At 41.2% G+C, this 27,927-nt stretch overlaps 2 protein-coding genes and 2 non-coding genes across 9 annotated transcripts in view; 3 read left to right on the plus strand and 1 right to left on the minus strand.

Annotated features, from left to right (window-relative positions):
* Positions 1 to 4,721, minus strand: part of RAD51C (RAD51 paralog C) — a 57,410-nt gene extending 52,689 nt beyond the window's left edge. For 5 of the 6 annotated variants that reach the window (XR_012008736.1, XM_072779803.1, XM_072779804.1 and 2 more), the window contains exons 1-3: positions 4,513 to 4,719; positions 1,192 to 1,450; positions 460 to 626 (exon numbers count right to left, since the gene is read on the minus strand). Coding sequence is in view for 5 of the 6 variants with exons in the window: in XM_072779803.1 (XP_072635904.1) it covers positions 460 to 626; positions 1,192 to 1,450; positions 4,513 to 4,630 (544 nt within the window). In the remaining variant the exon portion in view is untranslated. Of the gene's footprint in view, positions 1 to 459; positions 627 to 1,191; positions 1,451 to 4,512 lie in introns of all 6 variants that reach the window. The other variant, XM_072779805.1, reaches the window with a different exon arrangement.
* Positions 4,722 to 5,181: 460 nt separating this feature from the next.
* The window catches only part of TEX14 (testis expressed 14, intercellular bridge forming factor), a 108,295-nt gene continuing 85,549 nt past the window's right edge, over positions 5,182 to 27,927 (plus strand). The window contains exons 1-2 of the mRNA XM_072779782.1: positions 5,182 to 5,337; positions 25,643 to 25,779. Coding sequence (XP_072635883.1) covers positions 25,644 to 25,779 — 136 coding nt within the window. The 5' untranslated portion in view covers positions 5,182 to 5,337; position 25,643. The remainder of the gene's footprint in view (positions 5,338 to 25,642; positions 25,780 to 27,927) is intronic.
* On the plus strand, positions 16,061 to 16,224 carry LOC140607642 (U1 spliceosomal RNA). The gene has a single exon (XR_012009601.1). It is a non-coding gene; the product is annotated as a U1 spliceosomal RNA (small nuclear RNA).
* LOC140607631 (U1 spliceosomal RNA) lies at positions 22,322 to 22,485 on the plus strand. The gene has a single exon (XR_012009591.1). It is a non-coding gene; the product is annotated as a U1 spliceosomal RNA (small nuclear RNA).

Consider the following 27,927-nt stretch of genomic DNA (forward strand, 5'->3'; position numbering starts at 1 on the left):
GATACAGTGAAATATACACACAAGTTTTGGCCCAGAGCTTCTGCATTAAGAAGTGAGGGTAGGGCACCTAGGTGGCTCAGTCAGTTGGGCATCTGCCTTCAGCTCAGGTCATGATCCCAGGGTCCAGAGATCAAGGCCCCACACATCTAGGCTCCTGCTCAGCTAAGAGTCTGCTTCTCCCTCTCCCTTTGCCCCTCCCCCCACTCATGCTCACTCTCTCTCAGTTCTATCTCAAATAGATAAAATCTTTAAAAAAAAAAAAAAAAAAAAAGAACTGAGGACCATAAAAGAATAAAAGGCCAGTCTAGGCTGTGGCATTTCTAAGTCTATAACAATAGGACACTGTCAAGTCATTTAAGCTTCATGTTCCAAATGGTCTCTTGCTGAGGCTTGAGAGGTACAAATGCAAATTACTTTTATCATACAGAAAAAAAGAAAACAGATCACTTGATAACTTACCCTCTCCCATATGTCTTCCTGCAATAAGGTGAAGGTGTTGAATGCAGGCAGTAGCAAGGTCTACAACTCTATCAACCATAAAACTTCCTTCAGTATCAATAAAAACTGCTTCGCCCTCCACTCCTCCAAAACATTCTGGTATCTGCACATCTACTGCCAACTGCATACTGTCAAGAGAAAGTTGAATGACCAAATTCATTATCATAATCATCTAAGGCCGTGTTTTTCAAACTTTACATCACCACCCACTAGGTAACACCATTAGGCAACAGAGATGGCTAACTTTCTGCTCCAAATATATGTGAACCAACTGATATGTGGATTAGGGGAAGGCTTACCCATAAAGCCATGATTAAGGACTTCTTAGTGGTTTTTAGGCCTCAAGAGATAAAATCCCTTCTTATACTAAATCTATCTCTGAATATATTCCCAGGAATTAACTATATAATAAAATAGAAGACTACTGGTTTACCCTAAAATCACTTTACAATGTTGCAAAAGAAACATTTTTGGATACCAAAATAATTACATCAGTTTATCAAGATGGGGTACTGAAATAACACAAATGGTAAACTGATTTTTGTTTCATATGCACACATACACCCTACAAAAAAATCAAGAGCAGATACATGCCTTTTTTGGTCTCCTGAATGTAGACCCAGAGCACCATATTCTATTACTTACATAAAATGCTATTAAGCCTACCCTTAAGAGGGGAACATTTTACTTTACCATAACTGTGTTTTTCCAACACCCGGTACACCACAAATTTCTGTTGTTTTGGTTAAGGGTATTCCACCCCCAAGAATATTATCTAGTGCTGAACAGAAGGTAATTATGAAGCTCTGGGTATGCTCCTGCTCAAGAAGTTCCAGTGCTGTACACTTCTTGCCTGACTCAGCTGTAGCAGCATATCTTGGTTTATTTGTGAGACATTCTCTTCTTATAATTTGCAGAGTTTCTAAGGCTTCCTCTTTAGATATCCCAACTTCTGAAAGTAAAAGAAAAAAAGAAAAATCTAAACCCTGATTTTAGAAATTGAAGTCTTAACTATGGGGTTGTCTTCATTAATTTTAATTTTTAGATAGTAAGAGTGATGCCAAGAGTAAAGAAACATAAAAATGAAACATTCCATTAACTATTGAATTTATCAAGCTAATAAAGGCATTCATCTATATTTTCTTAGTCTCTACACACTTAAAAGATTTATTACCTCAAAAACAGAATTCAGAAACCTAAACCTCTAAAGCATTTGAGTACCTACAAGACTATCAATAAAAATGTACTGGCAGTCTGTCCTTTAATTATCCCCTTTGGAAAAAAAAAAAATTAATTATCCCTTTTGGGGCAGCCCAGGTGGCTCAGCAGTTTGGTACCGCCTTCAACCCAGGGCGTGATCCTGGAGACGCAGGATCAAGTCCCATGTCGGGCTCCGGCATGGAGCCTGCTTCTCCCTCAGCCTGTGTCTGTTCCTCTCTCTCTCTCTCTGTGTGTGTGTGTGTGTGTCTCATGAATAAATAAATAAAATCTTTAAAAATAATAATAATTATTATCCCTTTGGTCTTATGAAGTCACAGTTATCTTAATCTAATAAGGTATTTATTTTTCAGAAGAGAATGAAAATGGTCTCTAACTGCCTAAAACAAGATTTAACTTTAAGAAGTACATGTGCATGTATCATTCATAATAAAAACTTTTCATGGAAACATTGCCATGAAATATTCCCATACCAGTCCAACTTATTTAATGAGAACAATTATTTGATGAACAATACTTTAAACAATGCATTTATGCTTCCTCAACTATACAATTTCATTCCTATCAGACAATATGGCTTGAAAAAGAAAATGGCAGTTACAAAACAAACTGCTAATGAAAGAAATTATGGTTAAGATGACATCACTTATGAGTTTGATAGGTCAGTGCCTGATTTGGTTGGGATTTGAACATAAATTTGGTGCTAATAAAGGACAATAAAGGTGATACGGAAATGAAAAGCCTATCCAATTAAAATCCTCAATTCTGGGGGCAGCCTGGGTGGCTCCACGGTTCAGCTCCGCCTTTGGCCCAGGGCGTGATCCTGGAGACCTGGGACCAAGTCCGTGTCGGGCTCCCTGCATGGAGCCTGCTTCTCCCTCTGCCTGTGTCTCTGCCTGCCTCTCTCTCTCTCTCTGTATGTCTCTCACGAATAAATAAATAAAATATTTTTTTAAAAAAGAAACTGATATATAAAAATCACAATAACATACAAATTTACAATGAGAACCATTAACTTCCATTGAGACCGGACATTTGCATTGATATGGCTGAAACTAAAGTAACTGGGATCCAATTTATCAACTGGTTGATAATTGATGTACATGGAATCAGATAAGAGACCCGATCATGTCCCATGTCAGGCACCCTGCATGGAGCCTGCTTCTCTCTCTGCCTGTGTCTCTACCTCTCTCTCTCTCTCTCTGTGTGTGTCTCTCATGAATAAATAAATGAATTTAAAAATAATAATAATAAAATAAAATCCTCAACTCTGGAGTCAGTTTCTTGGGCTTGTAAACCCTGACTGAACGAACCACTTACTATGTAGGTACTTAGTATGGACAAGTTAACTTTTTTTGCCTCAGATTCTTTTCTACTGTAAAACTGAAGATAATACATGTTGAAAAGCTCAGTAGAGGGATCCCTGGGTGGCTCAGGGGTTGAGTGTCTGCCTTTTGGCTCAGGGCGTAATCCCGGGGTCCTGGGATGAAGTCCCACATCCGGCTCCCTGCAGGGAGCCTGCTTCTCTCTCTGCCTATTTCTCTGGCTCCCTCCCTCTTTGTCTCCCATGAATAAATAAATAAAATCTTTAAAAAAAAAAAAAAAAAAGAAAGAAAGAAAAGCTCGTTAGAATACCGAGGCCATCCAGAAAGCTCCATAATTGTTTGCTATCATTATCATGCAGATTCTTTTTTTTTTTTTCTGTATAACCAACTTTTTGGGAAAAAAAAGTGAAAGAGCCCATCAAACTTTGGGAAACTGTGCAGTATAAGCTTTAAAACAAATCGCTAACATTGAGTCTACAACATTGATTCTTGAGTAGCGAGTTAAAACCTCCGTATGTTCTATTAATAAGGGCAAGGGCTTAAAATTTTGTTCTATCTTAAGAGCAGTTCTGAGCACACCTTAGTGTAACATGTACAGTGAGAATGAGGGCAATACAGCGTCATTTTTGTTTACCTCATGATACGGTGGTTCCCTCCAATGTATAATCTACAGTGTTCTGGAATGAGAGGTTTGGGGTTTCTGGTTTTGTTTTTCTTTTTTTTTTTTTTAATTTTTTATTTATTTATGATAGTCACGGAGAGAGAGAGAGAGGCAGAGACACAGGCAGAGCGAGAAGCAGGCTCCATGCACCGGGAGCCCGACGTGGGATTCGATCCTCAGTCTCCAGGATCGCGCCCTGGGCCAAAGGCAGGCGCCAAACCGCTGCGCCACCCAGGGATCCCTGGTTTTGTTTTTCTAGTGAATTACAAGAGAAGCAATGTCTTTTTTCCATTGCTTTCTCCAGCTGCTGGGGATTCTGCTCCCTTTCTCGCTTAGTGTCTCCAGTCCTATCGCAAATCTTTCATTTCTTAAATATAATCCCTTGCCCCTCGGACTTTGGAACAGCTGAAACTAGACAAGCTGTCTGGGGACCAATTCTGGCCCGACAATTTCCTATCCTAGGCATCATGAAAAGTTACTTAACCTCCCCAAGCATCTGTTCCTTCATCAGTATATTGGACATAATAATCCACGTTAACAGGGTCCTTTGAGTAATCAATTAGATAATCCTCAGGATTCGGCAGGCACAGGTAGAGAAAACAATTAGTAAATGTTTTTAAGACCATATCTCTAACCCATTTACACCATGTTTAACTGGAGTCAAGGCGAGGTTTCACCTTGCAAACGCAGCCTTAGGAGGAGGAATCTGGCGGAGACTGGGCGGAAGCCTGAAGGCGGAAGAACCGCGATGGAGGCGACACCGACCGTGTCAGGGGCCGTGTGCCTGAGCTTGCCGTCGGAAGTCGTTACCTTTGCTGAGTTCACATGGTTTCACCTCTAGGAGTTCCTCAGCAGTTTGGAAACCTGCGGACACCAGCTTCACCCGCACCGCTGGGGACAGCGGGAAACTCACTAAATCCCGCTGCATTTCAAAACCCGGCGCCTACGCGCGCAATCCGCGCGCACCCACGGTTGCTAAACTGCAGCCTCCACTCCGCACGCCCGCGCGCGCGCCACGTGACGTCAGACGTAAGGCGGAAAGGGCGGGGTCTTGGGCCTGACTGCAGGCGGCCTTAGGCTTGTCCGCTCTGAGAAGAGTGCTGTATTTTCTCGTAGGCGCACTGTTTCTGTCGTGATTCTTACAAATCCCATTTACAGTTTCCCCATCAAACATACATCCTGACAGTAAAAAGATGGGTGGAGACCGCAAGATGGAGAACCAGGCCCTACACACCTCATTTCCAGCGCTCAGCCCCGGGCCGTTGGGTGGAACCTCAAGGTTATTAATAGGAATGATATGACCGAATGGGGATAACGCACACACTGGCCAGTTACCGGTTTGGGATGTGAAATGGCCACATAAGGATTAATCGGCGTCTCCATTACACGGTTCCAGTTTCATGTCTTCTCACGTCGGGTCTCCCCCTTGCCTTCCCCCTTCGCCGTTCCCGCCCTCGCCCTCGCCCTCGCCCGCGCGAGGGATTGTGGGCCAGCCCCCCACCGCCACGCCACGAGGAGCCCTAGGCGTCCAATCCCCGCACCCACTGACGCCTTCCCCGCGAGTCTGGTCTGAAGCATGGTGGTTTCTGAGACCGTTGGTTCACGGCCTGCCTAGCTTAAGAAGTAGCTGGAAAAGTAAGCAAGTAATGTCTCAGTAGCGGGGTGGGCATGGGCTCCTCTTTCCTGAGAGGGAGTAATTGGGCTACGCAGGAGCTCCTGCTCTGGTACAGAGTTGAGAAGGGATCCCCTTCTAAAATAGAGAACTTTGAGGGAATTGAGGCGGTTTGGAAGGTGGTTTACGAAGTCTCTCTTTGCGTAAGTGAATGTGATTTCTTTAGGGGAGTAAGTCGTTCACTACATATGTAAGATTGTTTTTTTAAAAATTTTTTCCCCAGCTTAAAGGAACTCCCTAAGTATTGCAAATCAGAGTCCTTTAAGTACGTAAGATCTAAGGAAGGAAACATATGTTGAGCACTTTAGCAAATCCCACACATTTCAAATGCTCACAACCGTAACCATGAGGAAAACAAGGACACAGAAGCTTAGAGCATAGTTTTCTTCAAGCCAAAATAAAAAACCTAGTACCCTTTCTTCTACCCTGACCTACCTCCAAATTGTGAGCTGCTTTAGGGTGGGGGCTTTGTGGGTAGAATTCGAGAAGTGTCTGTCCCCCATTTGGGAAGACAGGGAAAATCTGGTAGAACTGGTCAAAATGTGGATTGTCACTTGGTGCTGTGCTTAACTACTGGTATGAGTCCCACCTGCGCACACCGTGGACATTACGTAAATGTTCGCGAGGAGAATTCATGCATGTAAAGCTACCAGGGTCTTGGGTGAAGAGATGGTGTTAACCTATTTAAGGATAGTGCTTCAGTTAAGTTTGCGCAAACTGAGTGGAATCAGTCATGTTTAGGACTTTGTTTCACTGGCAGTGGCGAGTTAAAGTAGTCGACTCTATCTGTAGTCATATAGTTATGTGTTATTAATATCTTATTCTGAGCCTTGAGTTGCCAATAATTATTGTTTTCGCATCATTCTTCACAGTTCTTTAATGCATTTTGCTCTAGTAAGGCTTTCAAACTAGGATTCAGGTTTATGAGGCCAGGTACCGGGAACTAAACAAAGCTATGGGATTTTTATGGAAAATACTCCTGTGGTGTCAGATTCTCTCAATTTTTTTTTTAAGAGAGAGAAGAATTGAATTTTAACTGGTAAGCCCTTTAAAATATTTTATATTAAATAAATTTTAATGTATTGTAAAGTAAAATGTAAACATAAAATAAATTTTTGAATAAACATAAAACTTGGAAGATCCAGTTTAAACTGGATACCTGGGCAGCCCGGGTGGCCCAGCGGTTTAGTGCCGCCTTCAGCCCAGGGCGTGATCCTGGAGACCCGGGCTCCCTGCATGGGGTCTGCTTCTCTCCCTCTGTGTCTCTGCCTGTCTCTGCCTCTCTGTGTGTGTCTCTCATGAATAAATAAAATCTTAAAAAAAAAAAAAAAAAAAAAACTAGATACCTCAGTAGTCTCCCAAAGCCTCCTAGGAATATGTCATATGTCTTTTTTTCCATTGCAATTTGGCATTACTTGATGAGAAAGTTTGAGAGGCACTGCTGTGCACAAATGAGCATGAACCTTGGAGTCATACGAATTTGGATTTGTAACACATCTCTGAAATTACCAACTGTGAGCCTTGCAGCAAGTTATCAGTTTCCTCACATGCAAGTAAAAGGTAATAATTAGTGGGATTATTGGAAAGATCACATTAACAAATATAAAATGTTTAGCACAGAAAAGGTCCGTAATAAATTTTAGTTTCTTTCTCCATTTTAAAATACTGTACATCTTTCTTCAGTTGATTAAAGCTTTATTAAACACCAGCTTGGGGATCCCTGGGTGGCACAGCGGTTTAGCGCCTGCCTTTGGCCCAGGGCGTGATCCTGGAAACTAGGGATTGAATCCCACATCGGGCTCCCAGTGCATGGAGCCTGCTTCTCCCTCTGCCTGTGTCTCTGCCTCTCTCTCTCTCTCTCTCTCTCTGTGACTATCATAAATAAATAAATAAATAAATAAAATAAAATAAAATAAATAAATAAACACCTAGCTCAGCAGAGTGCTAATCCTGAGACATTTTTTAAGTGCCTATAGTTTTGTTTTTTTTTTTAATTTTTATTTATTTATGATAGTCACAGAGAGAGAGAGAGGCAGAGACACAGGCAGAGGGAGAAGCAGGCTCCATGCACCGGGAGCCCGACGTGGGATTCGATCCCGGGTCTCCAGGATCGCGCCCTGGGCCAAAGGCAGGCGCCAAACCGCTGCGCCACCCAGGGATCCCAAGTGCCTATAGTTATAAAGTACCAAAGAAAAGTTCTTTTACACATTTTATTTAACTTGATGCTTTCAATTATCTTGTGAACAGTTTACTTGGATTACTATTTAAAATTAGAAGATTGGCTCATTTAAGCAAGATTAAATATTTATAAAGTGCTAATATGTGCATGGAGATATGGCAAGTGACAATTTCTGCTCTTGAGCATATCATCAGTCAGGATCATTATTGAGTATTTCTGGCTTTCATTGTTATCTAGATAGGATACTAAGGGTGGGAATGACCTATTATTGCCAATATCTATAGTTAATCTAAGTATTCAGGTGAGATATTTTCATGCTAACTGGGCTATTTTCTAGACATATAGTAGAGGAGCAATCTGAATTTTTGTTTTATAGCTCAGGAGAGATTTATTTTCTTTAAAAATACAGAACTTCTAAAAATGGTGACCTTGAATGTTCAAGTGGATTTGGGAATGGAAAGAGAAATGAATGCTGTTCTGACCGAGAAAAACTTTGAATTAAGGCTTAGCTTTAAAGGTGGTTATGATAAAACTTAAAGCCTCAGACACATATATTTGGAGTATCAATATCAATTATACAAAGCCTTATACATAGTAGGAGCTCAATATTTGTTTGTTGTCCACAAACTCTTGAAACCTCATTTGTGATGCCACACTTCAGATTTTCTTCCTTATCTATCTGGCTTTTCTGTCTCCCTTGGAAGCTCATCTTCCATAATCTGGCCCTGAAATGTGACAGGTCTTTTAAGACCTATAGCAGACCTTTTGCTGACTATTCTGTTCTGCTCTCGCTCTCATTCGAATTCTCTATCTTATTCACATTGACAGTTCAATGACTATATGCCAATAATTCTTTTTTAAAGATTTTATTTATCTGGGATCCCTGGGTGGCTCAGCGGTTTAGCACCTGCCTTCAGCCCAGGGAGGGATCCTGGAGTCCCGGGATCAAGTCCCTTATTGGGCTCCCTGCATGGAGTCTGCTGCTTCTCCCTCTGCCTGTCTCTGCGCCTCTCTCTCCCTCCCTCTCTCTCTCTCTGTCTCTCATGAATAAATAAAATCTTTAAAAATAAATTTTAAAAAATATTTTATTTGTTTGTTTGTTTGTTTATTTATTTATTTATTTATTTATTTGAGAGAGAGAGAAAGCACGTGCCCCACTGGGGAGAGGGGCAGAAGGAGAGGGAGAGGGACAAGCAGATTCCTCACTTAGAGTAAAGCCCAATGCAGGGCAAGACCTCAATGCAGGGTATGATCCCAGGACCCTGAGATCATGAGAGATTATGACTTCAGCAGAAGTCATACATTTAACTCACTGAGCCACCTAGGCACCCCAATTCTTAAAAAATTTATATTTCTAGCCCTGCCCTGTTTTCTCACCTCCACATGCAAGTATCTGATTGCCTACTGGACAGTGCAAAGGTCTTCGACTCAGCTTTTTTTTTTTTTTTTAGATTTTATTAGCATGCATATGAGTGTGGGGTAATAGTAGAGGGGGAAACAGACTCCCCACAATTGCCAGACTTGCACTTGATTCCAGGACTCTAGCATCACAACCTGAGTTGAAAGCAAACTCTTAACCAACTGAGCCATTCACGTGCCCCTCTAACTCAGGCCGTCTTTTTTTTCTTTTTTTTTTTCTTTTTTTTTTTTTTATGATAGAGAGAGAGAGAGAGAGAGGCAGAGACACAGGCAGAAGCATAAGCAGACGCCATGCCAGGAGCCGGACGCGGGACTCGATCTGGGACTCCAGGATTGCGCCCTGGGCCAAAGGCAGGCGCCAAACCGCTGACCCACCCAGGGGTCCCAACTCAGGCCATCTTAAACCTATCTCATTATCTTCCTCAGCCCACTGCCAAAACCTGTCTCTTGCTGCATTCCCTACCTCCATGAATTGAATATCCATCCTTCCATGTGTACATACTAGAAACCTAGAAATATTCTCAACACCTCCTTCCCTTTCATTCCCCAGTTCAATGCATTATACAGATTCTATTAAGTTTCTCTTTAACATATCTTGATTCTGTTCATGCCTCTTCCTCCAGGCCAAGCTCCCATCATTTTGCTTATAGGTACTCAAGATCCTAGCTAGTCTCTGTACATCTTGTCATCTCCTCCCCCCGTCTGTTCTCTAATACTGCAACCAGAATGTTCTTTCTACAGTACAGTTCTACATTTCAGCTCATGTCACTTCCTATTTTGCTCCTAGGATACAGACCAAATTTCTTAGTAAGACTCAAATCTCCCTTTTAAGATTCTCACGGTACCAAGTGCCTCTGTGTCATCATTTACTTAACATGTCTGTCTCCCTAACTAGATTGAAAACTTAAGTAGAGTGAGACCATGTGGATTTTACTTCCTATTGTTTTCCTAGAGCCCCTAACCCAGTGTATGGTTTTAGTAGGTGCTAAGTAGATATGTGTTTAAAAAAAAAAAAAAAAAAAAAAAAGGATGGTTAGATGATTGATCTGTACCTTTCTCCATATATTTTTCTTTTTTAAAAAGATTTTATTTATTTATTCATAAGAGATCTGAGAAAGAGAGAGACAGGCAGAGGGAGAAGCAGACTTCCCGCAGGGAGCCCGATTCTGGACTCGATCCCAGGACTCCAGGATCATGACCTGAGCCAAAGGCAGATGCCCAACCACTGAGCCACTCAGGTGTCCCTCTCCCTATATTTTTCTATTTGTACTTTAAATATGGTGGTAGTGCCTGGTTGGGTTCCCTGCTCAGCAAGGAGTCTCTTCTCCCTCTGCTCCTGCCCCTGCTTGTGATATCTCTCTCTTATGTTCTCTCAGATAAATGGAAGAAATCTTAAAAAACATAAATATGGTGAAAAATATAAATTTGTAGTAAGCATATACTTGTAGAAGACAAGATCTAGAAAATATAAAGAAGAAACTAAAACTCACATTTTCTATTTAACTCATAGGTAATGTTAACATTTTGGGTTATTTTAATCTTTCTACAAGTTCATATAATGTATTTATTTTACATATTTATGGTCAAATTGTAAATAAACGTGTATATATTTTTTCACTTAGTATTTTGTCAGAAGCTTTCTCCCATGTAATTACAAATTATTTGAAAATTAAACTTAAGGGTTGCATACGTTCCTGAGGCCCATGTTTCTAATAAGTGGCCTATCACTATACAGTTTAATTATTACGTTTATTTGCTATGATAAAATAGCATAGTCTCTCTCTCTCTTTCTCTCTCTCTCAGTATTTTCTAGAAGTAGAATTCTTGGGTCAGAGAGTACGCACATTTTCATTTTGAATCATATTGCCAAATGTTTGTACCACTTACACTCCTACTAACAGCATTTGAGGGCTAATTTTCCTACCTCCACCCGAACACTGGCCTTTGAGTCTTTAAATATTTTTTCCTTTGGGAAATAAATAAATAAATAAATAAATAAATAAATAAATAAATAATTAATTAATTAATTTTTTCCTTTGTTATTGAGGTATAATTGATTTTAACTGGTTATTATCTTTTATTATTAAGTTAAAAATTTTATATGGTTTTATTGGGCAAATATATCTTATTATAACTCATTTATATCCCTTGCCCACTTTTAATTTGTAAAATGGTAAGATAACATAAAATTTATCATCTTAATCATTTTTAAATGTACAGTTCAATAGTGTTAATTATCTTCACAATGTTGTGAAACTGATCTCCAGAGCTTTTTTATCTTGCGGACTTGAAACTGTATACCCATTAAACAACAGCTTCTCATTCCCCCTTCCCTCAGCCACTGGCTACCACCATTCTACTTTGTTTCTATTAATTAATACTTATTAATTAATTAATACTCTTAATACTTTACAGAAGTGGAATCGTGTAGTATTTGTCTTTTTGTGACTGGTTTATTTCATAACCATAACATTAACATAATGTCCTGAAAGTTTATCCATATTGTAGCATATGTCAGAGTTTCCTTCCCTTTGAAGTCTGAGTAATATATGATTTTACTTTTATATCACATTTTGTTTATCCATTCATCTGTGGATAGACATGGGGGTTTCTTGCACTCTTGGCTATTGTGAATAATGGTGCTATGAACATCAGTACATTCTTTCCCACTTTATAACTGACATATTTTAATTTAAAATATATATTTGTAACATGTCTATTTTTTTATTATCAGAAACAACTAATATTTATTGTGCTTACTATAGGCCACATATTCTGCTCAGCTTTGACATCAAAACCCATGCTTTTATTCCATATGCTGCTTATCCTCTCTGATACGCATATTATATAGGCTGTTTGCCTAATCTGTATATTGCAAATATCTTCCCACTTTGTCATTTGTATTTAAAATTGGATATTTTTTACTTTGTTGACTTTTGTTGTATGCAGATTTAGTTGAAGTTTGTATTTAATTCTGACTTTGGTAACATGCTTAGAAATTAGAAAGTCTTTTCCAACTGGCAGGCTCTCAATTAGAAGAGCATGTGACTCTTGATCCCAGGATCATGAGTTTGAGCCCCTTTTTGGGTGCAGAAATCACTTACTTAAATAAACAAGAAAAAACATTTTAAATACTTTTCTTCAAAATCATAAAAATACCTGTATTTTTCTACATGAGGTTTATGACTTAATTTGGACATTTTAACCTATTGATTTTTAAAATATAAAATAGAGGGGATCCCTGGGTGGTGCAGTGGTTTGGTGCCTGCCTTTGGCCCAGGGCGCGATCCTGGAGACCCAGGATCGAATCCCACGTCGGGCTCCCGGTGCATGGAGCCTGCTTCTCCCTCTGCCTGTGTCTCTGCCTCTCTCTCTCTCTCTCTGTGACTATCATAAATAAATAAAAATTTAAAAAAAAAATAAAATAAAATAAAATATAAAATAGAAAGTAATTTTTTTTCAGTGGTGAACCAATTTTCTAAGCACTCTTTAGGAGGTAATTAATTTTTGTCCTCACCTATAGGACATGCTATTTCTATCATATACTCTTATGTACTTAGGTCCTATATTCCTGTCATAAAACCTATTTAGTTATTGTGTATGTTATTTTAGTACCCTATTAGATCCAGTTCGTAAAGCTGTTATAGATTTAGCTAACAGGGCAGCCCTGGTGGTACAGCGGTTTAGCACTGCCTGCAGCCCAGGGCGTGATCCTGGAGACCCTGGATCGAGTCCCACGTCATGCTCTCTGTATGATGCCTGCTTCTCCCTCTGCCTGTGTCTCTGCCTCTCTCTCTATCTCTATGAATAAATAAATAAAATCTTAAAAAAAAAAAGATTTAGCTAACAGTTTGTCTTTTTGTTTGTGAGATTAATCTGTGAGATTATTACATCTACTTTGGCTTTGGCAATAGTTTTTCAAGCTTTGTAAAAGGAACTAAAAAACTTTACTTTTTTCTGTGTTAACTTGTTATTATTTAACAAACACATGTATGTCCGTGTATTTTTCCAATCAAAGAAATGTGGCTCTCCTCAAGGTACTAAGGTTTGCAGGGCTTCTGTGAGGATTATAGCTCTAATGTCTTTCTTAACCTGCTTGAGCTACAAGAAAGTGAGGGAAAGTCACCTTTTTGCCCTAAGGCATACTGTCTCAGATGAATGTTTTGATAAGTAAGGCAATAACAATGAAGTTCTTGTGAAATATTGAAACTAGCCTTGTGAAGAGTAGGGGCTGTTTAAGAGCTGTGTGTTACTTGTTTAAGAAAGCACTGCTGGGAGGTGTGGGTGGCTCAGTCAGCTCTGCCACAGAGCAAGCCCCACCTGGGGCTCCATGCTCAGCAGGAATTCTGCTTCTCCCTCTGTTCCAACCCCCCATTTGTGCTTTCTCACTTTGTCTCTCAAATAAATAAAATCTTTTTAAAAAAGAAGAAAAAAAGCACTGCTAGTCACACATCTAAAAATGGCAGTTTTTTGGGATCCCTGGGTGGCGCAGCGGTTTGGCGCCTGCCTTTGGCCCAGGGCGCGATCCTGGAGACCCGGGATGGAATCCCACATCAGGCTCCCGGTGCATGGAGCCTGCTTCTCCCTCTGCCTGTGTCTCTGCCTCTCTCTCTCTCTCTGTGACTATCATAAATAAATAAAAAATAAAAATAAATAAATAAAAAAAAATAAAAATGGCAGTTTTTTAAAAAAACTTTTTTTTCTTTTTTTTTTTTAAAGATGTTATTTATTAATTCGTGAGAGGCACAGAGAGAGAGGTAGAGACATAGGCAGAGGGAGAAGCAGGCTCCCTCAGGGAGTCCGATGGGACTTGATCCCAGGACCCCAGGATCATGACCTGAGCCAAAGGTAGACACTCAACCACTGAGCCACCTAGGCATCCCTGAAAATGGCAGTTTGAATTTAAGAGTTGTTTAGTGGTAACAGTAGTCTAGTTCATAGATACCACCTTTTTCCCTTACATGAGTGGTTCCTGCCAGATTTCAAGATCTCTTAACTTTAATTTCACAAAACATAGATATTTTATTTGTAGATTAGGTTGTATATGCATATATATATGTTTATGTATATGTGTCTATGGATATATATGCATATATATTATATAGTTCTTTGGGGGGAGAAAATCTATAAAAATCAAACTGGTGATTTTTTGAAATAAAGAGTCAAAAGGTCAGATTTGAGGAATAGTTGCAGCTCCCATCAGAGTCTCTGCCTCCACTCTGCCCCAATATTTATTCTCTCTCCATCTGTACTTTAATAAGATTGTTTAAAATCAGCGTTATTTCTTCCAGTTCTAAAGATGTAAAACTCTGAAAAAAAAATAAAAATTCATTTTGAGGGATCCCTGGGTGGCTCAGCGGTTTAGTGCCTGCCTTCAGCCCAGGGCGTGGTCCTGGACTCCCAGGATCAGGTCCCATGTGGGGCTCCCTGCATGGAGCCTCCTTCCCCCTCTGCCTGTGTCTCTGCCTATCTCTCTATGTGTGTCTCTAATGAATTAATAAATAAAATCTTTGAAAAAAAATTCATTTTGGCAGAGAACACCAGAGGAGTCCTGTAAAATTGATTCTGGTGTGATCATGGAGAGACAATTGAACAGTTGGAACTTGGAAACTCCAATTTTAATTTACAGTGAAGGAGGAAGGATAGGATTAAGACTAATAATATTTATATGTGGATATGGTATTGGAATTATTAACCATTACCTGAGATAGGATTTGCTCTTATTGAAGAGTCTAATATGAGTCAAGGAGGGCACCTGGGTGGCTCAGTGGTTGAGCATCTGCCTTTGGCTCAGGGCATGATTCTAGGGTCCTGGGATCGAGTTCCACATTGGGATCCTCACAGGGAGCCTGCTTCTCCCTCTGCCTGTATCTCTGCCTCTCTGTTTCTCTCATGAATAAATAAAATAAAATCTTAATAAGAATCAAGGAGGGCTGGGCAGTTTCTTCTGGGATGGAGTCTTCAGTAGTCTTGTTCTGGATTTCGGAGACACCCATGAAAAAGAAAATGATGACGGATGACAGCTTGTATAATAGAACACAGAGGAGTTGGCACCCGGCAGGGCTAAGGATACTTAGAAACACAATTTATTGATGCTTGGGAAGGGAGACATTCTGGTCAGACAGGGGGCTTCCAATGGTGTGGACCATCATCACAATCCATCATCACACTCCAGCTCTGCACACCCCTGGGACTTCCCCAAATGTGTGTATAGGAAGGGGGTGCTGTGAGCTTTTCCCTAGTTAGCTTGCCTCAGAATTAGAACTAGTGTTTATACAACTGCTTTTTCAAGTAAGGGTGATCATTTGCTGTGTATTTGAAAGAGAGCATATTTTGTGCTTGTGCTTGAAGCCTTGAACAACCTATTTTTAGCAATACACGAATTGGATTTTCTTTGTCTTTTTTAAAGTTTGTTTATTTGTTTATGATAGACACAGAGAGAGAGAGAGAGAGAGAGAGAGAGAGAGAGGCAGAGACACAGGATGGGGGAGAAGCAGGCTCCATGCCGGGAGCCCGACGCGGGACTCGATCGCGGGACTCGATCCCGGGACTCCAGGATCGCGCCCTGGGCCAAAGGCAGGCGCTAAACCGCTGAGCCACCCAGGGATCCCCGAATTGGATTTTCATATGTAGTTTTCCCAAATTTAATCTTTTTAGTCTTGGTCTTTCAATTACGTGGCTAGGGGCTTGCTGATCTGCGCCAGACATCAGTGACATCATTAGCTCCCAAACCTTGAAAGAAGGAACTAATTTATGTCATTTATCTTTAAATCTGTAGAGCATCTTTACCTTTGAGTTGTATTTGAACAGCACCAGTAGCTAGGAATATACGATACGCTAAATGAGATCAGCAAAAGGGGTGTGGAATATGTAGATAAGCGCAATGACTGCTGGTCATGCTTACACTGGGCTTATAGTTCCAAGATTTTTGGCAATATCCAGATATATAAAATATTGCTGCATAGTAACTATAGTTTGAAGACTCTTTATTTCAGAGCAATGGCGTCGATAGAATGCATGAGAAAAGTAATCCTATGTTTAGAGTGACTTCCATCTGAGCGTGAGGTGCCGGGCAAGTACAGCAACTCATACTTACCTGGCAGGGGAGATACCATGATCACGAAGGTGGTTTTCCCAGGGCGAGGCTTATCCATTGCACTCCGGATGTGCTGACCCCTGCGATTTCCCCAAATGTGGGAAACTCGACTGCATAATTTGTGGTAGTGGGGGACTGCGTTCGCGCTTTCCCCTGGTTTTGTCGTTCAAGAAAAGGATTGGCTTTTATGTGATTAGTGGCTTTGGAAGGCTAGAGGCAGGCTGTATTTTAAGTAAGTACAGCTTGCTTAATTTTCAAGTTATTTGTGGTTATGAGGAGCTACACGTTCCTCGGTGATAGCCAGTTTTTTTTTTTTTTTAAGATTTATTTATTCATTCAGAGAGCGAGAGAGAGGCAGGCTCCATGCAGGAAGCCCGACGCGGGACTCGATCCTAGGTTTCTAGGATCACACCCCGGGCTGCAGGCGGCGCTAAACAGCTGCGCCACCGGGGCTGCCCGATATCCACTTATAATAGGACTTCAAGGGTTTAAACTTCATGTATTTTTACTACTTTTTTTTTTTCTTTTTAGCTAAGGTTTTACTTATTCATGAGAGAGAAGCTGAGGGAGAAGAGAAGCAGGCTCCCTGAAGGGGACCTAGATGGTTGGACTTGAGACCTGAGCCAAAGGCAGATGCTCAACCACCGAGCTACCCAGGCGCCGCCCCTTTTCTACCTTCCTGATTTTCTGTAACCCTTTTGTTGTTAGGCATAAAAGGGACACCTGTGTCTGCCTCTCTGTATGTCTCTCATGAATAAATAAGATCTAATATATACATATTAGACATACAAGAATAATTGTAAGTTGTTTTTCCCATCCTAGAATCATTGGTCACACCTGTGTAATCATGCAAATTAAAGGCATACTTTCACAGGTTCTTGGGATTAAGGTGGACATTTTTGGTGGGCTATTATTTAGCCTCCCACATCAAGGAAACCAGTAGTAATAGAGCAGTGTCACCAAAAGGTGCTAAGGCTATGTAAATGAGCAGTATCTGCTGATCTGTTTACATTGTACATACATTTGTCTGTCATTGCACTTTGGGTGTGCTGACCGGTAATTTCCTCAAATATGGAAAACTGGAGGGCATGATTTTTGGTAGAGGGGGACTGCATCTGTACTCGCCACTAGTAACTTGCACTTTGAAAAAACATATGATTGGCTTGCTGCTTGGGTTTTAGTTCCTCAATGTGGCTGTTTGTAATTCTATTATCTACGTTAGTATACCGATGTGTGCGGCCATTATTGCTTGCGCGGCCGTTCGCTTGGTACCAGTTCCTTGCCGAATGGAGTGTACTCTTCTGCTAACCACTAGAGGGCTCACTTCTCACTACCTTAAGCTATCTGCAGCTGTTTTTCCACTTGGTTGTTCCTTAGCAGTGTACAATAAAAGAATAGAAGGAAGTGTCTGGGTGACTAAGCACCTAGAAATGCACCAAGGGAGGAGGATAAAGGGAGTAAATAAGGGATTGTCTTCACTTTGTTAATTAAGAGTGTGAAATGATAGATTACTTTGAAGAAGCCTGGGTGTTTATTTACCACTTAAATGAGTAGTTAAAATTGGGGGGGGGGGGGTTCACTCCTTTTTTTTTAAGGATTTTTATTTTTAAGATTTTTATTTATTTATTCATGAGAGACACACACAGAGAGAGAGGGGGGCGGGGGGAAGGCAGAGGCACAGGCAGAGGGAGCAGCAGGCTCCATGCAGGGAGCCCAACATGGGACTCCATCCTGGGTCTCCAGAATCACGCCCTGGGCTGAAGGCGGCGCTAAACCGCTGAGCCCCCCGGGCTGCCTAAGGGTTCACTCCTTTTCAGGTATGTCTCATGAGCTGTATTGTTAGATTTTCCCGAAAATGAAAAACTAGACTACAGTACAATCTCTGCTAGTGAAAGTGTTTTATTTTTTTTTTAATTTTTTTATTTATTTATGATAGTCACACAGAGAGAGAGAGAGGCAGAGACATAGGCAGAGGGAGAAGCAGGCTCCATGCACCTGGAGCCCGATGTGGGATTCGATCCCAGGTCTCCAGGATCGCGCCCTGGGCCAAAGGCAGGCGCCAAACCGCTGCGCCACCCAGGGATCCCGTGAAAGTGTTTTATATTTTCTCCTGGATCTTGATTTTTACCCCCAATTTTATTAAAATAACATTATGCATGTGAAAGCATCATACAGAAAGATTCAACCTGAGTAACACTCCCCTGATCCACCCTTTCTCACATCCATTCCTCCCCCAGAGCACTGCTTTTTCTTTTTCTTTTCTTTCTTTTTTTTAAAGTAAGCTCTAAGCCCAACATGGGGCTTGACCTCACAAGTCCAGATGAAGACTAGCATGCTTTACCTACTGAGCCAGCCAGGAGACCTACTACTTGTAAAACTTGTATAGCTGTTCCATCATGGTTACCTCAGTAAATAATGTTTGTGCTGCTGTTTATACTGAGGATTTGGCTGATATTCCCCCCCCCAAACAGTACCCTCCTTCCTCTGTCCTTTTATTTAGGGAACAATTTTCAGTTCTTCAGTCAGTTCCCTTGGTAATTTTATTTTATTTACAGATTTATTTATTTATTATAGAGATAGAAAAAGAGAGCGAGCATGAGTAGGGGCAGAGGGAAAGTAACTCGAGCAGACTCCCTGCTGATTGGGGAACTCAACACAGGGCTCAATCCCATGATCTCAAGCCAAGATCATGACCTGAACGGAAACCAAGAGTTGGATGTTTAACCAACTGAGCCATCCAGGTGCCCCCTTGGTAATTTTTTTTTTTTTTAAGATTTTACTTATTTATTCATGAGAGACACAGAGAGAGAGAGAGAGAGGCAGAGACACAGGCAGAGGGAGAAGCAGGCTCCATACAGGGAGCCTGATGTGAGACTCTGTCCTGGGTCTCCAGGATCAGGCCCTGGGCTGAAGGCGGCGCTAAACTGCTGAGCCACCAGGGCTGCCCCCCTTGGTAATTTTAAATCACATCTCTTTATTACTTGTTAACTCCTCACTTGGAAAGATAAGGATATTAGCAAGGGTTTGGGTTGAGGTTGTTTTTTTTAAAAAAAGATTTTAATTTATTCATGAGAGACACAGAGAGGCAGAGACATAGGCAGAGGGAGAAGCAGGCTTCCTGTGAGGAGCCCGATATGGGACTCGATCCCCGGATCCAGGATCACGCCCTGAGCCAAGGCAGATGCTCAACCATTGAGCCACCCAGGAGTCCTGGCTTTGGGGTTTTAAAAGAAAATGTTATGAGGACACTTGAGTGCCTCAGTCAGTTGAGCCTCTGCCTTCAGCTCAGGTCATGATCCCAGGGTTCAGGGGTTGATCGATCCCCATATGAGGCTCCCTGCTCAGTGCAGTTGTCTTCTCCCTCTGCCCCTCCCCCTGCTTATGATCTCTCTCTCTCTCACACACACAATAAATAAATAGTCTTTAAAAAAATAAATTAGGGATCCTGGGTGGCGCAGCGGTTTGGCGCCTGCCTTTGGCCCAGGGCGCGATCCTGGAGACCCGGGATCGAATCCCACATCGGGCTCCCGGTGCGTGGAGCCTGCTTCTCCCTCTGCCTGTGTCTCTGCCTCTCTCTCTCTCTCTCAATGTATGTGTGACTATCATAAATAAATAAAAATTTAAAAAAATAAATAAATAAATAAAATAAAATAAAATAAAAAAATAAATTAAAAAATGGGGCACCTGGGTGGCTCACGATCCCAGAACCCCGGCTCATGATGCCAGGGTTCTGGGATCAAGTTCTGCATCAGGTTCCCTGTGGGGAGCCTGCTTCTTCCTCTACCTATGTCTCTGCTCCTCTCTCTGTATCTCTCATGAATAAATAAATAAAATTTTTTTAAAAACCTAAAATAAAAAGGAAAATGTTATGATTTGCCTCTTCCAATCATAAAAAGAAATAATTTATTAATCATATTATTGTAGACTATGTAGAGTAATAGAAGAAAAGGCAGGAGGAAATGTAAGTGGTAGGAAAATATGAAGTATCTGGCACTGAAGAAAATTTCATTTTCTTTTTATTTTATTTATTCAGGTATAATTGACATACAATGTTATATTTCAGGTGTACAACATAGGGATTGGACATTTGTATACATTGTGAAAAAGTCACCAATAGGTCTAGTTACAATCTCTCGCTTTACAAAGTTAATACAATATTATTGGCCAAATTCCCCATACTGAACGTTACATCCCCATGACTTATTTATTTTATAGCTAGAAGTTTGTACTTCTTAATTTCCTTCATCCAGTATGCCCCCTACCCCCCGTACCCTCTGAAAATCAACCATCCATCTCTTTTCTCTATTGGTGAATCTAAGTTTTGTCTTGTAGATTCTACATATAAGTGAAGTCACACAGGATTTGTCTTTCTTTACCTAACTTAAAATTCTCGTTTTCTAAGTGTTCATTGCTGGTACATAGAAATACAATTGAAATGGCTTGTACCAAAGTGGTAGCACTAGAAATAGTGAGAAGGGATCAGATTCTTATTTCTTTTTTTAATTTAATTTTTATTTATTTATGATAGTCACACACTCAGAGAGAGAGAGGCAGAGACACAGGCAGAGGGAGAAGCAGGCTCCATGCACCGGGAGCCCGACGTGGGATTCGATCCCAGGTCTCCAGGATCGCGCCCTGGGCCAAAGGCAGGCACTAAACCGCTGCGCCACCCAGGGATCCCGATCAGATTCTTATTTCTTAAGAAAAATGATAAAGACTTACTGTGGATTGAATGTGTGATATAAGGGGAAAGAAAGGAGAAAAACATGACCTCTAGATCTGACCTGTACCTTCTTTTTTTTTTTTTTTTTACCTATTAAATGTAGAATCCAGGAGGCTGTACCTCCTCCTTTTCTCCATCCATTGTTATTCACAGATGGGAAGGCTAGGGTATTAACATCTCAAGGTACTCAAAATCATGAGGGAAAAGATGGTTTCCTTCTTTATATTATGAAAAATGTATTTTTTTTTATTATGAAAAACTTCTCATGTAAACTAAAAGAGATAAACATAGTATTCTCCCAGCTAGCCATACCATACTAGGCTTCAGCAATGATCGATGCAAGGCCAATCTTGATTCATCTATACCTTCACATCCTAAACCCCCAAACCTCTTTTGAAGTAAATCCCATATATCCTTGTATTTCAGCCATGATTATTTCAGTATGTATCTCTAAAGATAATGGCTCTTTTTCTTGACATTATTAGCCACTTTATTGAAGTGTAATATACAGATAACAGTCACTCATTACTTGGTTTAATGATTAGTATTTTATATAGTTGCCCATCCAATACCACAATCCAGTTTTAAAACATTTTTATGAAACCCCCCCAAATTCTCTTGTGCCCATTTGCAGTTATTCCTGGTTCCCATGCCTCAACCCTAGCCATAGGCAACAACTGATCTTTCTATCTCTTATAGATTTGCCCTGTCTAGAAATTTCATATAAAATGGAATCATATATGGGGCAGCCTGGGTGGCTCAGCGGTTTAGCGTTGCCTTCGAACCAGGGTGTGATCCTGGAGACCTGGGATCAAGTCCCACATCGGGCTCCCTGCATGGAGCCTGCTTCTCCCTCTGCCTGTGCCTCTGCCTCTCTGTGTGTGCGTCTTTCATGAATAAATAAATAAAATCCTTAAAAAAAAAAAGAAAGAAATCTTGAATTCCCAAAGCCTTACTCTGCAATATACCCTGTTAACACGTAGCCACATTTGCTCCTCCACGCTCTTCCTCCTCCACCTGCTGCAATAGGAGAAAATGGTGCCGGTTTGGTGTGGAGCATTGGTATTTCTGGAAAGCCTGAAGCTAAGCTGGCTTGCGGTTGGAAGCTATTCGTGTCCGTTTGCCAAAGAGTACTTCAGGCAGGGAGATCTGAAAACTTTCAGCTACGCCAAAAGTTGGGAGAGGGATGGATTTCCGTCAGGAAAATTAGGTTGGGGCAAAGGGAAGGAACTGGTCTGCGAAGGCAGCCTCAAAAAAGAGAGCAGCTGCCGGCTCTGCCGGGTCGAGCGCACGTGATGTAATGCCGGGAGGTGGAGTATGCAGATTTAAGACAAGGAGCCTTTGAGGTCGTGTTTACTGGAAAAATGTGTATGATTATCTGCTGTTACCAATAGTAAGATATATAGTACAAAAATCTCGTTTTTCATGTCAGTACTTGTAGATAAAGGCCAATTAAAGTCGTTTCGGGAGTGACCCCAACCTTAGAGTGGTGTGCGCAGGAGCGGGTATTGCTGTGTTCTTTCTCACCTCATACTTACCTGGCAGGGGAGATACCATGATCACGAAGGTGGTTTTCCCAGGGCGAGGCTCATCCATTGCACTCCGGATGTGCTGACCCCTGCGATTTCCCCAAATGTGGGAAACTCGACTGCATAATTTGTGGTAGTGGGGGACTGCGTTCGCGCTTTCCCCTGTTAATTGTGCTAAAAGGCAGAGCTGTCTCTTGTTCTTTTCTGCGGTAGTTTCTGTGGTTTTACTTTGTGTTCTTATATTCACCTTATCATACGTCTGTCTTTGATCCCAGGGTCGAGGGATTGTGTCCCACATCGGGCTTCCTATGCGGAGCTTGCTTCTCCCTTGCCTGTGTCTCTTTTTTCTGTCTCTCATGAATAAATAAATAACTTTTAATAAAGTAAAAGTAATTGAGTGATAATTGAGCTTTTAGTTTTTGGGGCACTAATGTTCTACTGAGGAGTAAAGGACTGCATGTAAGTTAGTGAAATGTGTTTGTATTTAGAATTTTCCAGAGAGGCTGCAAAGTCAAAGATTTTTTTAACGTTTTGTTTATTTATGAGGGAGGGAGGGAGGGAGGGAGGGAGGTCAGGTGGGGTGCAGAGAGAGAAGTAGGCTCCATGCAGGGAGCCAGATGTGGAACTCCTGGATCACGCCCTGGGCTGAAGGCAGGCACTAAACCGCTGAGCCACCCAGGGATCCTGCTCAAGGATTGTTTTAAATATTTTTACCTAAGGGCACCTGGGTGGCTCAGTAGTGTAGACTACTTTGGCTATGATCATAATCTCCTGGTCCTGGGATCTAGCTGCAACATCCAACCCCTCCACCCCACCCCACCCCCGTTCCTGGCTCACTGGAGTCCACTGGTCCTCCCTCTTCCTCTCCCCCTCCTTGTGCGCCCTCCTGTTCTCTCCTTCCCTCTCTCAAATAAATAAAATCTTAAAAACAAAACAAAACAAAAAACTGTTTTACCCTGCTCTGCAGTGTTGATTGTGAACCCTGGATAACATTTTGAGGCCCACTACTCCTTAAAGATTAGTTTCTTAGAATTGGGGCACCTGGATGGCTTAGTCCATTAAGCGATTATGTGTCTGCTTTCTGTTCAGGTCATGGTCTCCGGGTAGGGATGGAGCCCATCATTGGGCTCCCTGCTCAGCAGGGGAATCTGTTTCTCCCTCTCCCTCTCCTGCTCATGCTCTATCTCTCAAATGAATAAATAACATCTTAAACAAACAAAAAGAATTAAGTTCTGATGATTATTGAGAAAAAAGAAGGACAACTAGAAATACTAAGGGAGTGAATATTAATGTGTAAATAATGAACACAAGCTATGCTTCAATCCTCAAGAGATGTGTGTATTCTGGAGCTTTAGGAAAAAGTAATCATGTAAACACTAAGTGGGTCTCAGGGTTTTATTGGCTTTATTTGAACTTTTTTTTTTTTTTAAGATTTCATTCATTCATTCATTCATTTATTTATGAGAGACACACAGAGAGAAGCAGAGACATAGGCAGAGGGAGAAGCACACTCCTGGCGGGGAGCCTGATTCAGGACTTGATCCCAGGACCCCAGGATCACGACCTGAGCAGAAGGCAGATGCTCAATCACTGAGCCACCCAGGTCTCCCTGTGTAAATACAATTAAGTAAAAATAAAGAGATCAAGAATCATTAAGAAGGCTATATTATTAAGGGAAAAAACAGGGGTACCTGGGTGGTGCAGTTGGTTGAGTGTCCACTCTTGGTTTCAGCTCAGGTCATGATCTCAGGTCGCAGGATTGAGCCTTGAGATTCTCTCTCTCTCTCCCTCTACCCCTCCCACTGGTGCTCTCTCTCTCTCTCTCAAACAAATCTTAAAAACAAAACAAAACAAAAAAACACAGGAAATAATGAGTGTTGGTGAGGATCTGGAAAAACTGGAACTCTTGTGTACTTGTGGTGGGAATGCAAAATGGTATAGCCAGTACAGAAAACAGTATGGCAATTCCTCAAAAAATTAAACAGAATTATCATGTGAGGGGTGCCTGGGTAGCTCAGTTGGTTAAGCACCCAAACCTTGGTTTCAGCTCAGGTCATGATCTCAGGGTTGTGGGATCAAGTCCTGCATCAGGCTCCACAAAGAGAGTGGAGCCTGCTTGGGATTCTCCCTCCCTCTCTCCCTCTGCCCTTCCCTGTCAAAAACAGAAAGAAAAAAGAATTACCATGTGATCCAGGAATCCTGCTTCTTGGGTATATAGCCAAAAGAATTGAAAACAGGTATTTGAAGAGACTGTACACCAAAATGTCCATAGCAGCATTATTTACAACAGTCAAAGGTAGAATCCACCCAAGTGTCCATTGATGAATAGATAAGCAAAATGTATATACCTTAAATGAAATATTACTCATCCTTAAAAAGGAAAGAAATTCTGACATAAGCTTCCTGGCTGGTGAAGACTTACTAAATGTGTTAACCTTCTTGCCTTTTTCTTTTGCTTCACCCCTTTTCACACTCTTCTCTCCATGTAACAGTTATGTCCCTGATCTGTATGTTTGTTGATTCATGTGGATGGGGCTTCCCTCTCTTATCACCTGTCTGTGGAGCACTGGCATGGTACCTCTTGTCTGTCCTGCTAGACCAACCATTGTGATGGCGGGGATCCAATTTTAGGTGTCTTAAACAATACCTGTCACATTTGAGGACACATGGTAGGTATACCACAAACATTTGACTTGACTCTGTGATGGTCACGTATGAATGCCACATGTGAAAAGTTAAAATTTCTCTGCATGGATTTGATTGTGCATACTAACAGAGCTGGCTTGGTGCTGGGCACAGTTCTAAGCACTTTACACATACTAGCTCATTCAAGCCTCTCATTATTGGTTATTGTTATCTCCATTTACAGATGAAGAAATTGAGGCCTATCAAGGTTAAAAAATTTCTCCAAGGTCACAGTTACAGAGGTGATAGGGCCAGGACCAGAGTCTAAACTGAACCTCACCCATTATGCTATACTGTCTATATCACCATGTAGTAACTACATTTATGTACTAACCTTTCAAAACTAATAGGTACCTAGTTATCCTAATGATACAACTAATATGTATATTTCTAATTTTACTTCCCAGGAGCCATAACTTTTTAGTCCTGAGAATTAATGCTATTAGTTTTTCAATTTCACCAGTAATATTAAAAATAAACCAAAAATTAATCTTGTAGAGTTTCAGTAATTATTCCCCTAATCCTGTTCATTAGAAATAAAAGTGGACAGGAAGAGAAAGAAATATGAAAGAATCTAAGTTGCTTCATAGCATTTCTGATTGAGTTAAAATAAGAATGTTGCTTTCTTTTGAAACAGGATGTCTCGGGCTGTTCATCTTCCAGTCCCGTGTCCTGTTCAGCTTGGTTCCTTAAGAAATGACTCCTTGGAAGCTCAGCTTCATGAATATGTCAAACAAGGGAACTATGTGAAAGTGAAGAAGATTCTCAAGAAAGGTAAACACTTAAAAATTGCAGATGTGACTTGGTTTGCATTTCTGAATAGTGTTGGAAGGAAAATCAGGTACATCATAAAGGTATGAGTTCTTGGGGAAATTAAAAGTTAAATTTAGAGATGAGATGTTCCCTACCAATGCAGTCATTGCTCATTAAAGGCTTAAATTGTTGTTTGGAGACTGTTTTGTTTTGTGCTAGGGAACCATAAGGTCTTCCAACTGTTAGGCGCCTAAAATTTCTCCACAGGCCCCAGCCACCCACTTAATTCTGCCTGATTCCTGTTTCTCCTTTAATCTACACCATCTGCTGAGTCTTCTGAAGCCTGTGGTGGATTGAGGAGACCAGCTTTCATGGCTTTCCCCTTTGCTCCTCCCAGGGACTTGGTGCTTTTGTTTCCAGGGTTTTTTTTGCTGGATGTTACAGGCAGCTCAGCCTACAAGGCAGATGGAAATAGCAAATGTAGCTTAGGCAATCTTCAAAAGAACAAACACTAAACCATACATGGACAAAACCTCTGCTGGTATTTAACCCTTGATGTGCAGATCCATACCTGCTTTTTTTTTTTTTTTTTTTTTTTTTTTTTTTTAGAATAACTGGAAGTCCTGCTGAATTTCCCCTCTCCCTTCTTAGTATAGAGGGAGAGGTTTATGAAACTTTTCTCAGCTGTTTGTGAAACAGTCAGGGTGACCTAATTTATCTGCAGTGTTTCTCCATTTGCTTCAGAAAGGTAATTCCAATTTTGCAGGATCCAACTATCCCACAAAATAATTCATTCAGAAAGTTCTCAAGTGTTTCCATGTACTACTCCTAGAGTCTATAGATGAAGTAGTTGACAGTGAGTTCAATAGTTTATTTGAAAGATCCTGTTGGTTTTTTTCACCCTCAAAACTTTGCATTTTATTCCATAACACATTCATATGTGGGTTAACATAAAAATGGATGTTTACAGTAGGTATGCTACAACTTCTAGTGTCTGTCTATTCAAACTCTCCAGTGTGAAAAGCAGAGTATTCAAATATTTATTATATCTTAGAGATCTGAATGTTCTGCATCTTCAAATTCTGTCTACTAAGCTAGAGCAGGGAAGAGCTTGACAGGTGTAACTAGATCTCAAAGCAGGATTTTGTCCGTGTCTGGGAATTTCATCAAAAGCCTCAGAGTGGAGAACAAGGGGTGACAAGTTTCCCCACAGTCTAAAGCAGGGCTTAGTAGGAGATGGCTAAAATGGTCCTTGGACCTTCAAGTCCATCACCCACCTCAAGCCTATCTAGGAGAAGGCAGTGGAGTAGTGGTGAGGGTGTCAGTGGAAAGATTATTTTTTTAAAGATTTATTTATTTTAAAGATTTTATTTATTTATTCATGAGAGACATACAGAGACAGAGACACAGACAGAGGGAGAAGCAGGCTCCTTGCAGGGAGCCTAATGCAGGAATCGATCCCCAGACCTGAGGTCATGCTCTGAGCCAAAGGCAGACGCTCAACCACTGAGCCACCCAGACATCCCAAAGATTTATTTATTTGAGAGAGCACACAGAGGGAGAGGGAGAAGCAGACTCCCTCCTGAGCAGGAGGGACTTGATCCTAGGACCCTGGGATCACAACCTGAGCTGAGGGCACACTTAACCAACTGAGCCACCCAGGAGCCCTGGAAAAGATTCTTTAAAAGACATTCATAGGACATTCCCATCTTAAAGCCAAATAAGAGGCCCTTCAGGTGAACCCACGGAGATAATTGTAGCATTTGCAATCAGGATAGTTGGGAGCCTATGTCTCAGTCTGCCAAATAGTAGAAATGTCAGCCTACACCAGCTGCCACCAGTGTGGTGTGAAGATAACCTGGGATGTTACCTGGAATTTAGAGGTTGGAAAGAGTGCTGTCTGCCTCCTTCCTAGAGCAGCTCTTGATGACTTGGTAAATGTGAGAGACCAGCAGTTGGATTAGCTACACCCCCACCAGTTATTGGGGTAGGTAGAGTCTGTAGAAGGTAGCTGAGCCATCTAAAGGATCTCACCTATGAAGGCAGGAAGAATCCCAACAGAGAGGCTAGAGATACAGCAAGAGGTCAGAAGGAGAGGGCACTGGCCTGCATTAGAGTGCTGTGAAATGGAGTGGAGATACCTGAAGGACCCACTAACCTCTCCTACAG

The sequence above is a fragment of the Canis lupus genome, chromosome 16 (assembly GCF_048164855.1).
Source record: "Canis lupus baileyi chromosome 16, mCanLup2.hap1, whole genome shotgun sequence".
NCBI classification, from domain to species: Eukaryota; Metazoa; Chordata; class Mammalia; order Carnivora; family Canidae; genus Canis; species Canis lupus.